Source organism: Tauraco erythrolophus, chromosome 16, assembly GCF_009769465.1.
Source record: "Tauraco erythrolophus isolate bTauEry1 chromosome 16, bTauEry1.pri, whole genome shotgun sequence".
Taxonomy (NCBI): Eukaryota; Metazoa; Chordata; class Aves; order Musophagiformes; family Musophagidae; genus Tauraco; species Tauraco erythrolophus.
The window spans coordinates 6,796,886-6,808,207 of record NC_141480.1 but is presented as its reverse complement, the minus strand read 5'-3'; the positions used below and the strand labels follow the sequence as shown (position 1 = coordinate 6,808,207).

Genomic DNA, 11,322 nt, shown 5'->3' with positions numbered 1-11,322 from the left:
AGGACACAAGCCTTCTGCCTTCAACTGGAAAGCAGTCAGCTGGTTTAATTCCCACACATGACCCAAGGAGCTCCTGTTGCTTCTGCACAACCTGTCCATCCCTTCCCAAAAAGAGCCTTTGCTTTCTCCAGCCCCGCAGCTGCACCCAGCACCCTAGGTACCTGCCAGGAAGGAGCACCGGAGGCAGGGAAATTATCTATCAGCCTCCTGTCTTACAGCTGGGCTATGTGGTGCCTGCCCCAAGGTTCCTCTGGGCTGTCACCACCCCAGGCATCACCCTCGCCCCAGTAGCCCCAGTCCTCCCAATCCCATCCCTCAGTGCCAGTGAGGAGCCAGCCCAGGGCCAAGTGGAAACTGCAGAGAAATATCGCTACTGCAAACGGGCTCGTTTCCTGTCAGACGGCTCCTCGGGTGCCCGCTGGGTCACGCGAGTGACCGCAGGATGCGGCCCCGGCACGATGGGACAGCAGCCAGCACAGACTGAAACATTTGGCCGTGCAGGGAGAGCTCAGCCCAGGCTGCTCAGGTCCTGCTCCATCCCCAGACCCCCCCAGGCATCCCCACTCATCACTGCTCTCTGCAAACTGGGCTGTTACATGCCAAAAAAAAAAAAAAAAAGCCAAAAGTTGCAGTCAGTGGTAGAGTCCAGCCTTGCAGCCAGAAGGGAAGCAGGGAGTAAGAGACCTTGCTCAATTCTGGATGATTGCTCCAGATCCCAGCTGCTCGGGAGCAGTTACATGGGCCACAGCAACACCCAGCAGTGCTGCTTTATTTCCTGCAGCACCAGGCAACGCTGGCAGCAGAAAGCAGGGCCAGTCCATCCCGTCCCACGCAATACCAGCCTCCAGCCCAGGCAAGCTGGGATGCAGACATGCACCACAGAGCCAAAGGCAGCACATGCTTCACTCCTGCCCAGCCGGGCCACGTAATCACGCGCTGAACCAGTTCTGCCATGGGCAGGGCGACGCGGTGAGGCAGGGACCAGGAAGAGCAGCGGCGTGAGTTTACACAAGGAAAGCGTTAGAAGCTATTTGTCATCAGTGACGGGCCCGAGGGGCAGTGGACAGACTTGGGAAGCTTGGTCCAGGCACCAAGGGCTGGCAGTGGGCACGGACAGCAGGCAGATGGGGTGCCAGGGTTGGGTCAGGCATGGATATCCCTCCCCAAAGATGGTCTACATGTTATCTGAAGGGCCTCCAGATAAAACACAACACAGTCACATCAGTCTGCCTAATTGCTCCCCGTGATTTATTTTTTCCTCCCCCCAAGCAGGCCTGGCTGCTTCTTGCTTTGAAGAGCCAGGGAGATGCGTTCATCGTGACTTGCCTTCTTTGTGCCTGGATTAAAGGTTGCATAGCAGCAGGGAGCGAGCACTCGGCTCCCCCGCAATCAACAAGAAGAAGCTGCAAAACTTGTCCTATCCACACAATGAATATTTCAAACCAAATCATAAAAAACCACCACATCATTTGCTACTCATTACAAAGAGCAAAGACAGGGACAGCCACATTTGGTTTCTACTTTAAACTCTCTCCTTGGCCACGTCCATGTGCGTTCTTTTTTCCCCTACGCACACAAACAATTTCACTGTGGTGAGGGAAGCACCCAGGAAATCTGGGCGGGGTGGTGACAGCAATTTGTCCCTTAGAGTGACAACCCCACGCCAGAAGTCAAAAGCAAGATGCAACTTGCTGCTGACCCTGACAGCTCTCCCCAGCCAAGCAGGGGCTGCGTGCAGAACAGGTAACACGAAATCTTCTGGAAAAGCGAGCTGCACAGCAAAACTCACTGCTGCTTCCCATCACACATGTCAAATCCTTTATTTCCAAGGTGCTGCTTGTAACCCATCCCAGTGAGACACAAGGGACAGCTGGCACTGCCAGATGCCCTCCCCACCCTGCCCCACTCCGCTGTCCACAGGAAGGCTGTGGCCGAGCCCCTTCCCCAGGCGCTGTGCCCACGCTGGCACAACACCTTCCAGACACGATGGCTGCTCCAGCTGCGTCCCCGCAGCATCAGTCCTCTCATCCCTGTGCGCCCTGGTGCTTTCACAGCCCCAGAGTAACCCCCAGACTCACTTTTCCAGCACTCCACAGCACGGCCTGGTTCCCCCAGCCCAGCTTCTCCCTGCACGGAGGGTGCTCAGCACAGACAGAGCCCCCGCAGCTCCCACCCAGCCGCGCTGCCTCGCTCCTCCTCCACCCCGCGCCCCCACGCAGCAGCACCCCACTGAGTGCAGGGACCCCCGCGCCCTCCAGCTCACCCTCCCCGCAATCAGACGTGCCACGATAGCACCCCGCGCCCTTACCAGCACCCGACACCCGGGTGCACATCAGCACCCACATAGGGCACCAGCAGCACGCACCCCCCGGTGCCCATGCACTCATGTGAGTTCCGGGCACTCCCAGGCACTGCTGCAGGCTACCTGCACCCCCAGGGACCCCCGCAAGCTGCCAACACCTCCCTGCACCCCCGAGCACCCATGTCAGACGCTGGCACCCCCGGCACTCCGCAGGCTGCCGGCGTCCCCGCGTCCCTGTGCACCCCGCGGGCTGCCACCATCCCTGGGCATCCCTGAGCACCCCCGCGTTCTGCCAGCCCCCTCCCGCCTCTCTGCAGGCGCCCCGGTTCCCGGTCCCACCCCGCCCTGTATCGCCCTGTATCGCACCGTACCGTACCCTACCCTACCCTACCCTACTCTACCCTATCTTACCTCACCACCCCACCGCACCGCACCGCCGCCCCGCGCGGTCCCCGCCGGTCCCGCTCCCTCGGCCGCGCCGTCACGTGACAGCCAGCTCAGCTGACCGCGGCGCCCGCGCCTGCGCATGAGGAGCGGTGAAGGCGCGGGGCGGGGCGGGGCGGGGCGGGCACTGCGGCGGCGCCGCCTGGCGGTCGCGGCGGGGAGCGCGGTCGCCCTGCAGAGAGTGGGGGGTCCCGCTGCCACGAGTGGGGCAAATGCGGGCACGGCGGAGCGCAGGACCCCTCCACGCGTGGGCAACGAGGAGCATCCCCGCAGCGGGGTTATTCCTTGGGCAAGGCGGGCTAGCAGGTGGCACTGGGGGGAACTCGCGGACACCCCCGTACGACCCCAGGGGCTGTGCCCCCCGAGGGCGGGGGCTGTGTCTCTGTGCCCGAACGCAGCGCCTGCACATCCCCGCGGTGACCCTTGCACAGGAGCCAGCCTCGGGGCTGCTCATGCTCAAGCTCCTTGGCCGCAGCATCCTTCACCGCTGCCCCCCTGTTCCCCCTCAGCCCAAAAACCACTTTCACTTCCCCCACCTCGAAACCACATCCCCACTATTTCAAGGGAAACACATGTCACCCCCAGGTCACCCCCAGCACCAAGAGGCACCAACTCCACTTCCTGATAAAAAGATTTATTAAGAACCTGCAGTACCTGCCCGAAAGGAGGATGCCACCCTGGCACAGGCGCTCCATGGCAGCAGGGTGAGAGGGTTAGTGCTTCTCCAGCAAAACAAACCCAGGTCGGACCCAGCAGCAGGCTGAAAGGGAGCAAGTCAAGGGCACAGAAAGGCAGTAGGAGCACGTCTGCGTGGTAGAGGACCTCCTGCCAGGGCAGCGTGACAGTAGTTAAGGCATATAGAGTGCTTGGAGGAAGACCAGCGCTACAGAGGGGCTGAGTAATGTGAGCAGGTAGAGACGGTGAGGGAATGAGGGCTGCGGGTGGCTGGTGGGTCACCTGCCCCTCTGCCCTGCACAGACCTGGCACAGGCAGGTGATGTGACACGCGTGCTACCCAGAGCGTGCCTGCCCACGCCTTGACCCCCAGCCACGACCAGGACATGGGCTGCAGCTGCAGGGCCCCCACATAAGACCCAGTCTTCTGGTCTTCATGGTCGTCTCCCAGTCCATCCCATGTCTGGGATGCAGCTCCACGTGGCAGGGGTGCCTGTGCTGGCACACCAGAAGGATGGTCGCAGTGCAGCATCCTGCCTCGGCTCAGTCCCAGTGGCAAAATGAGATGAGTGGGACTTGTCCTTGGCCAGGCTGTGCCCCAGCTGCCCGTCACAGCCATGTGCCCCCCAGGAGCGAGTGCGGCCGGGGTCCAGCCACCTCTCCTGCTGCTGGGAGCAGCACCAGCCGCTTGGTCTCTTGTAAGCAGGAACATCCGTTTGGGGCTCGGGTGGCTTCAGTCCTGTTGTGCTTGTGATGTTTGCTGCAGGAGAGGCACGGGGAGGTGCCCCATGTCACAGAGCTGGTCTCATGCTCAGGACAGGGATGTGCCAAAGGCAGACCCAGAGCTGCTGTGAGAGGGACAGGGCTCCTGTGCCTACTTTGGGGACACTTCTGTGAAACAGCCCCATGCTCCAGCTGGAGGTGGAAGGGACAAGCAGGGACACCTTCTGCAGCTAATCCTGCATCCTCCAGCCTACCCCAGCACTCCTAAATGCTCCCTTGCCCCATGGACTGCTCCAAGAAATACTGTTTTTCCCTGGAATGTTTTTGTCTAAAATTCCCTGGATGGGATTAAGAAGAAAAAAGAGAAAATAGGTAAAAATAACTACCCCTAGGCCACGCTGAAAGGCTGGAGTTAGCTCCACAGCCACCCTGTGTGGAGCAGGGGACACCGTGGTGATGGGGTTGGGGACAACAGGACAACTGGAGGGGTCTTTCTGTGTTTAGCAGGGCAGGGGGGCACCAAGCAGGGGTATGGGCACCGCCTCCCTCCTAGCAGCAGGAAGGATGCACCTCGTGGAGACAGATTGGGACAGGATGGGATGGGACAAGGGAGCACGGTGGTGGGGAGAGGAGGGACGATCCCCTGCCCCTCAATGGGACTGCAGGGAGAAGGCCAGCTTGACACAGGCGAGCTCCTCCCCACCGTTGCTGACGACCACCCGCACTCGGTAGTTGCCGTTGGTCATCCAGGCAGGCAGCTCCATGTCAGGCAGGACAAAGTCGCTGGCTGGCAGGGAGTAGGAGCCCTGCGGAAAGAGGGGACACGTAGGTGAGATGCCAGCAGAACCCCCCCAGCCTTGTACTGAAGGGCATGGCAGTACCCGGTGGTGCTGCCGGCATCACGCCGGCCGGGGGTTTCAGGCGTACCGCTTTGAAGGGACAGTGGCAGGGGATGCCGTAGGTGAGCAGGGGCTCCGGGCAGGGCGTGCCGGGCGGGATGAGGTTGTCGAGGATGGTGCAGACATCGCTGTAGGTGCAGCTGCCCAGCTGGTCGATGCAGGGCAGCTGGATCCAGAGGTCACCCAGTGCTTTCTCCACCACCAGCACTGCCTGCAGGGAAGGTGTCCGGCACCAGTCCAGCTGGCATGGGCACCCGTGGCTCCTCCAGCCTGTCCCACCCACCTTCCCCAGCCACATCCCTCAGCTCCTGCTTGTGCAATTCTTTGGGGTGCCCATGGGGCCACCGCTTGCCCTCCTGCCTCCCCCTCCTGCTTTCAGTTCCTCTCTGCCTGCAGGTTTCTCTTCCTCCAACCTCAGCTTGATACCTTGAGTGAACACCTCCCAGTATCCCACACACCTGCTCCCTCCCCTCTCCTCAGTGCTCTGTCCTAAATCCACCCAGCAGCTCCCATTCCGCAGCTCTGCCTTCACGCTCCCCCCACACCCTACCCACAGCCCCAGCCTAAACAGACACCATGGAATTGCTCAAGACAGCCCATGCACCTTGGCCAGAGAGACGTGTTCAGTCTCATCCCCAAAAATCCCCAAAAAGTGGGGCAGGGCAGCCGGGCCAGCTCAGGACTCCCGCAGCGGTGCCGTGCCACATCTCTGGAGGGAGCAGCTGGGTCTGGCCACTGAAAAACGAGAGCTGCAGCGACTGCCAGGAACACCCAGGGCACTTGGGGTTTCATTTCCCTCCCTGAGTCATTACATCCCCAGGACATGACGCAGCTCAGGTGGTTTCTCCCACTGGGACAAGGTTGGGAGCTTCCCACTGGGCTGTCTGCTCCCGCCGCAGGTCTGCTCGTGCCCATTGCCCCGTCTTGGCTTACAGAGCCCCACACACTGCACCTCTCCGTGCCTTATTCCCCCAAGGGCTGCTCGTTCCCATGCCTATTGCTGGGCATTTCCCAGCTGTTGGTTCTGGGAAGCTCTGCCCTCCCCTGTCCCATGGAGGCATCTCCAGCACGTACCTTCAGAGGGGAGCCCATGGTCTTCCTGCTGCTGGCAGCCGCACTGACGCGCAGGCTTCCCGGGATGGCGATGGGGTCGGGTGCCACAGAGAGGCTCTGCAGCACCACGGGGTCCCTCCCGTCACCACAGTCCTCCCAGGCAAAGCCACCAACCTGCGGCACCAAGGGATGGGAGGAGTTAGAGCCCTGGTTAGCCTTGCCCTGAGTTTGCAGGAGGTTTCCCCAGCACTGGACCCCTAAACCTCCTCACACACACCTGCTCACAAACACAGCCGGGACATGACCTTCAGCCCCACCTCAAATGCCAAATAAATATTTCCCTCTTCGTTTCTTGCACTCTCGGCTCTCCGAGCCTGAGGGCGTTGCAGAAACTCTCCATCCAACAGCAATTGCCACAACCCCCTTTCATGTACTTCTCACCCAAAGAGGGTTCCCAGGCTGCAATTTCCAAACCGGACTCAGCTCGGCGCTGAACACTTTGCATGTGAACAAGGTGAGAAGTGTCCTCCAGGCCAGTGCCAACGGCACCGAGAAAGGTGTTTCAGAGCGAAGGTGAGAGAGCAAGCGGGTGGCTGTGCTGGCCAGGGAGATGCTGTGCCCTAGGGAGGCTGTGGGGCCAGCACAGTCTCCCAGCTATGAGCCCTCATCCACCAACTCCGACCACCTGGTTCCATGCAGGAGCAGGAACCGCACTCACACGTTCCATTTTAAACATGGCTTAACGTTTCCAAGTCTGCTTATGGTTGGGGAGCAGATGAGTAGGGCTCATCCCCTGCTTGATACATCCCAGGGGCCTGATCCTGAGCTGGTTCAGTCCAAATGAGCCAAGGAAACAGCATCGTCCTATGGGATAATGAAAAACTACACACAGAGGATGTCACCCAGAGAGGAAGACATCACTCCCAGCTGGGCCAGGAGGCGTGCTAGGAGGTCTCCTCTGTTTCCTCCAAGACCCACCAGTCTCCCCAGCCACAGCCAGCAAAGCCACGGGCTGGCAATGGCACCAGAGGCCTTTGCTTCCACAGCCCAAGTTCAAAGGTGGGGGAATGGCAGCACCCACCTGCAACAGCCACCCCTGAGCCTGCCGCCAGCCCGTGGCGAGAGCCCAGCCCCGTCTCCCTCCCCAAGCAGGCTCCAGCCTAATTGCAGGTCTTTTTCCAGCGGGAAGGATGCCTGGGCTGTGCACCCTGAGCAGGTTTAGCCGGGGCAGCCCATGTCCCTGTGCCACGGGCGCGGGGCTCTCCCTGCCTGCTCAGCAGCCGCAGAACCGGTGGAAGCTGAATTACGTGGTGCCATTTGGCAGCCCCAGCGGGCAGCGCAGCCCACGCAGGCGAGGAGCCTGTCCCACCGTCCCTCTCGCCAATCGGGAGCAGCCTAGGGCACAGGGCAGGACGTGAGCTTCAGGGCAAGCTGGGGCAAGGGGCAGGCTGCGCCCAGATGTTTCGCAAGTGCTGGGAGCCCCTCGCCCGTGGGTCTGCAGGTGAAGCGGCTCTGTGGGAACTAAACGTCGGCTGCGTGGGGCTGTGCTCTAGACCCTCCTGCTGCCCCACGGAGCCCCCTCCAGCCTTCCCAACCGGCTCCTCTTGCCCCAGGGCAACATCAGCTTTCCTGGAAAATAAATAGAGATGTTCCCCTCGGCACCGCGTGAGAGCCACGCACCTTAATCAGCTGCATCTTAATCAGCGCGTGTTGATGAGCCCGGCCCAGCGCTGCGTGGGAACCAGGAGGCAGTAGCCTGAGCTGGAAAACGCTCAGGAACGGGGTGGGAAGGAAAGCCGGGGTGCTGGGAGGCTCCAGGGAAAGCTCAGCCGAGGGAAGAGAGGCCGTTGGGCTTCTCGGTCCGGTAACGGTTTGTCAAACCGAAACCCGCTCCTGCTCGGAGGCTGAACCAGAACCTGCAGCCGTGCTCCCCCGGATGCAGCCGGGTTTGTGGGATCCCCCCTCTCCCCCAGCCCCGCCGCAGACACGCATCCCGAATCAGCCCTTGCACTCGTCCTTCTGGGACAGAAAATGCTTTTCGATCTCTTCCAAAACCCAGCACGATGCCGAAACATTTCCCACCCGCCTGCACCGCTCGGGCTGCTCCCTCCGCCGAGCCCCCAGCCCCACACACCCTCCTCCAAGGCAGCTCCCCCGGCCCCCCCTTTCCCTGCCCGAAGGGGAGCAGGGTGAAGGGTTTGGAGTCTCTCACCTTGCTCAGCCTCCGGGACCCGCTCCGCTCTACCAGCACCTGCGGCTGCGACCCTCCGAGCGCGGCCGGGCAGAGCTGCAGGGCGCAGAGCGCCAGCGCCAGCCCCGCTCCCAGCATCCCTCCGGCAGCGAGGCAGCGGCAGGAGGCGGGCGGGCAGCAGCGGGGCGACCGGCGGGGTACGGTGCCGGGCAGAGAGACGCGAGAGGCGAGGCCGGCGCGGGGGAGCGGGGCAGCAGCCGCTTTCCTGAGCGAGGTTTCCCGCAGCGCGGGGCCCGCCGGGACGGGGCTGGCAGCGGCGAGGCTGGGACGCGCCGGGCGGTGGGACGGACTGGCGGCTGCTAGCTCCGCGCCCGGCCCATCTCCCGATTCCCCTCCCTCCCCGTGTGTACGCTCAGAGATTTTTTTTTTCCCTTCCCCTTTTCTTTTTTTTCTGTGGTCTTCTTTTTTTTTTCTTTTTCTTTTTTTTTTTTTTTCCCCTCCCCGGTTGGGTTGTCAAGCGCAGGACTGGATTCCCAGGGATGCTGGGACGGGAAGCTGCGTTTTCCCAGGCACCCAGGGCCTGCCCTCTGCCGGCATGGGGAGCAGGGAGGGGGACCGGGGTGGGATGCCGAGGTGCACCCATCACCCCATGCCGTGCACCCACACCACCCAGCTTCGGTGAGCGAGACCGGACCATCTCCCCACCGCTCGCCCCCCATCCAGGACTGCGTCTCTTCTCGCCCTCTGCTCAGGCTGGCCGAGGTGCCTGCGGGCGTGCAAAGGGCCGGTACGACCCCGGGCCGGTACCCGGGACCCCCGCACTCCCCCCCGCGCTTGGCACAAGGCAGGCGGCTGCTGCAGAGCAGAGATATTTGAGCCCCCGAACCCGATGAAGTGTGTGCTGGGGGGAGGGTGAGAGCACCCGGGTGTCAGGCAGTCACCGACTGGGCTGTTTGCCACAGCACCCCACTGCCCACTACCCACCTATTCACCATTTCAGATTTAACACCCCCTCTTCCACCCTTCCTCCTTCGGATGCCCATTTTCCAGCCAGAGCTGCCCCAAGCTCCCCCCTCATCACACTGGAATGGCCCCACAGTAGCACCATCACAGATGGCACAGGAGTGTGAGTTTTCCCATATATTTTAGTGAACAGACTTTTTTGCCTGTGGAAAGCTGGAAGGAGCTGAGCACACATGACATGAGTGTGGCAGGTTTCAGACCTTCCCCCCACTGCAGCATGGTTAGGACCCACACATGAGACCCTTCCCCACAGGCAGCTCAGCTCTCCCTCACACGCCAACACTGGCTGGCCTCCCCATATCGCTCCCAGCTCTGGGAAGGGTTGCCCAGCTTGTCCAAACCCCTGCCTCCGCTCTATTTTTAGCCTTTCGTCCTTATTTAGCAGCGAGGCCAGCCAGGAGCGTGCAGGCAGGGTGTGGGAGCAGGCAGGAGCTGTGATGGATGCTGCTGCCCACCCCACGCCGGCAGCGACAACTGGACAACTGCGTCGCTGATCCCCTGCGGAGGCTTAAGGGTGAGGAATAAATAGCCCAGTTCCTCCCACCCAGGAGTGGGGCGGAAAGTTATCCCCTGGGATTAGTTTTCACTTTGAGGCCCCCGAGCAGCCGGCAGACAGGGATGGGGACAGGGATATGTGGGGAGAGGCATGGGTATGGCCAGAGCATCATGTCTGGGGCCAGGAGAGGAGCAGAGCCCCTTGCTTCAAGCCCCCAGCGCCACGTGCTTTCCTGCTTTTCATAACCAGCGTGGATGAAAGTATCATTCCCTCATTCCCATCCTTCCCCCCTCCATTTTGCCATGGGGAAAAAAAAAAAGAGAATAAAGGACTGTAAGGACAGGTTAACCCACATCTTTTTGCTTGGAAAAACACAGGCAAGGGCAGGAATGACTTGAAATCGCTGCTCTACCTCAAGGCAGAAGCATGCATAACCTAGATCCCCACCAAAGGAGTCTGCGACCTTTTTTTGGGCTCCAACACATGCAAGATCCTGTGCAGTTCAAACAGTTTTCTGAGCTGTCTCACCCATACAAAGCTTGAGTCACGAGGTCTCAGCAGATCTGGTTAAACATCTTTGATTTGCATTGAAGAGCAGCCGGCAGAGATAGGTAACAGCGTTAATAACTTTGTTAGGTCTCATTTACAAAAGCAAACAGATCACAAATGATGTGCAGGCTCAGGGGCACAACCACAGACCACCCTCTCTCCACCACCCACGCTGCCAGCTCTGCCACAACCTGCTGGGCTTCTCCACCTGCCAGCTCATCACCCAAAATCTTTCCAGTAAAATCTTCTCCCCCCTTTTTATTTTTTCCAGACTGGATTTCTCAGGAAAAAAAAAAAAAAAGGAAATGAAAAAAGTGAATTACCTCATTTGTGCTTATGGGACCACCCTGCACAGAGACCAGGCGAAGCTGGATCCCAGGTGGAAATCCCATTGGCATCACCTTGTACCCACCTCATCCTGCCCAGTCCTTACCAGCTGGAACTGGAGAGACAGCTGAGATGCTTTAACAGCTTGCATAAATACTTCTCTTATCCATAAGCTTTGGCAAACACTTCAAATGACCATTGGTACAAATTAACTCAACGTTTGGCCAGCTGTTATCCCATATACGGCAATTCAGCTGAGCATGAGATAAACCCTCCTGGGCTCGCTTTTCCAGGCAAAACGCTTGAAATGTCTCCAGTCGCTGTCGCTCCTGGTGAGAGATCACAGTAACACCAAAAAAGACATCAGGGCAAAAAAGAAGCCAGAGCTGCCCTGGGTAGGCTGCACTCTGCCTCTGCTTTCCTATTTTTGCACGGGCAGAAATCCCATCACTGCCACAGCCCTCATCGTCTCCAGCCCTCTGCAAGCAGCCTCCGGCAGCCCCAGCCCCATGTGGTCCCCATGTCCCCAGGCTCCTCTGGTTAGGGAGAGGGGGATGAGTTGTTGCAGCCATGAATCCCACTCCTACAATGCCATGGGAAAGCCCCTGCTTTGCTCGAAAGTGGCTGGATAGAAAAGTTTC

The 11,322-nt window shown here is 60.2% G+C and overlaps 1 protein-coding gene across 1 annotated transcript; it reads right to left on the bottom strand.

The window, feature by feature from the left end:
• Positions 1–4,776: 4,776 nt before the first annotated feature.
• Positions 4,777–8,424, bottom strand: GM2A (ganglioside GM2 activator). The gene is made up of 4 exons (XM_086621616.1): positions 8,308–8,424; positions 6,117–6,269; positions 5,071–5,253; positions 4,777–4,949 (listed from the first exon to the last, which is right to left on the bottom strand). The coding sequence occupies exons 1-4, from the start codon at positions 8,422–8,424 to the stop codon at positions 4,794–4,796; spliced, it is 609 nt and encodes a 202-aa protein (XP_086477742.1). The 3' UTR covers positions 4,777–4,793.
• Between the last annotated feature and the right edge of the window lie 2,898 nt (positions 8,425–11,322).

Bases quoted from the DNA above. Each gene is read 5' to 3' on its own strand.
- GM2A (XM_086621616.1), bottom strand. From the start codon at position 8,424: ATGCTGGGAGCGGGGCTGGCGCTGGCGCTCTGCGCCCTGCAGCTCTGC. The intron at 6,270-8,307 runs GTGAGAGACTCC...TTGGTGCCGCAG, and splicing joins GGTCCCGGAGGCTGAGCAAG to GTTGGTGGCTTTGCCTGGGA. The intron at 4,950-5,070 runs GTACGCCTGAAA...CTCTTTCCGCAG, and splicing joins GCCACTGTCCCTTCAAAGCG to GGCTCCTACTCCCTGCCAGC.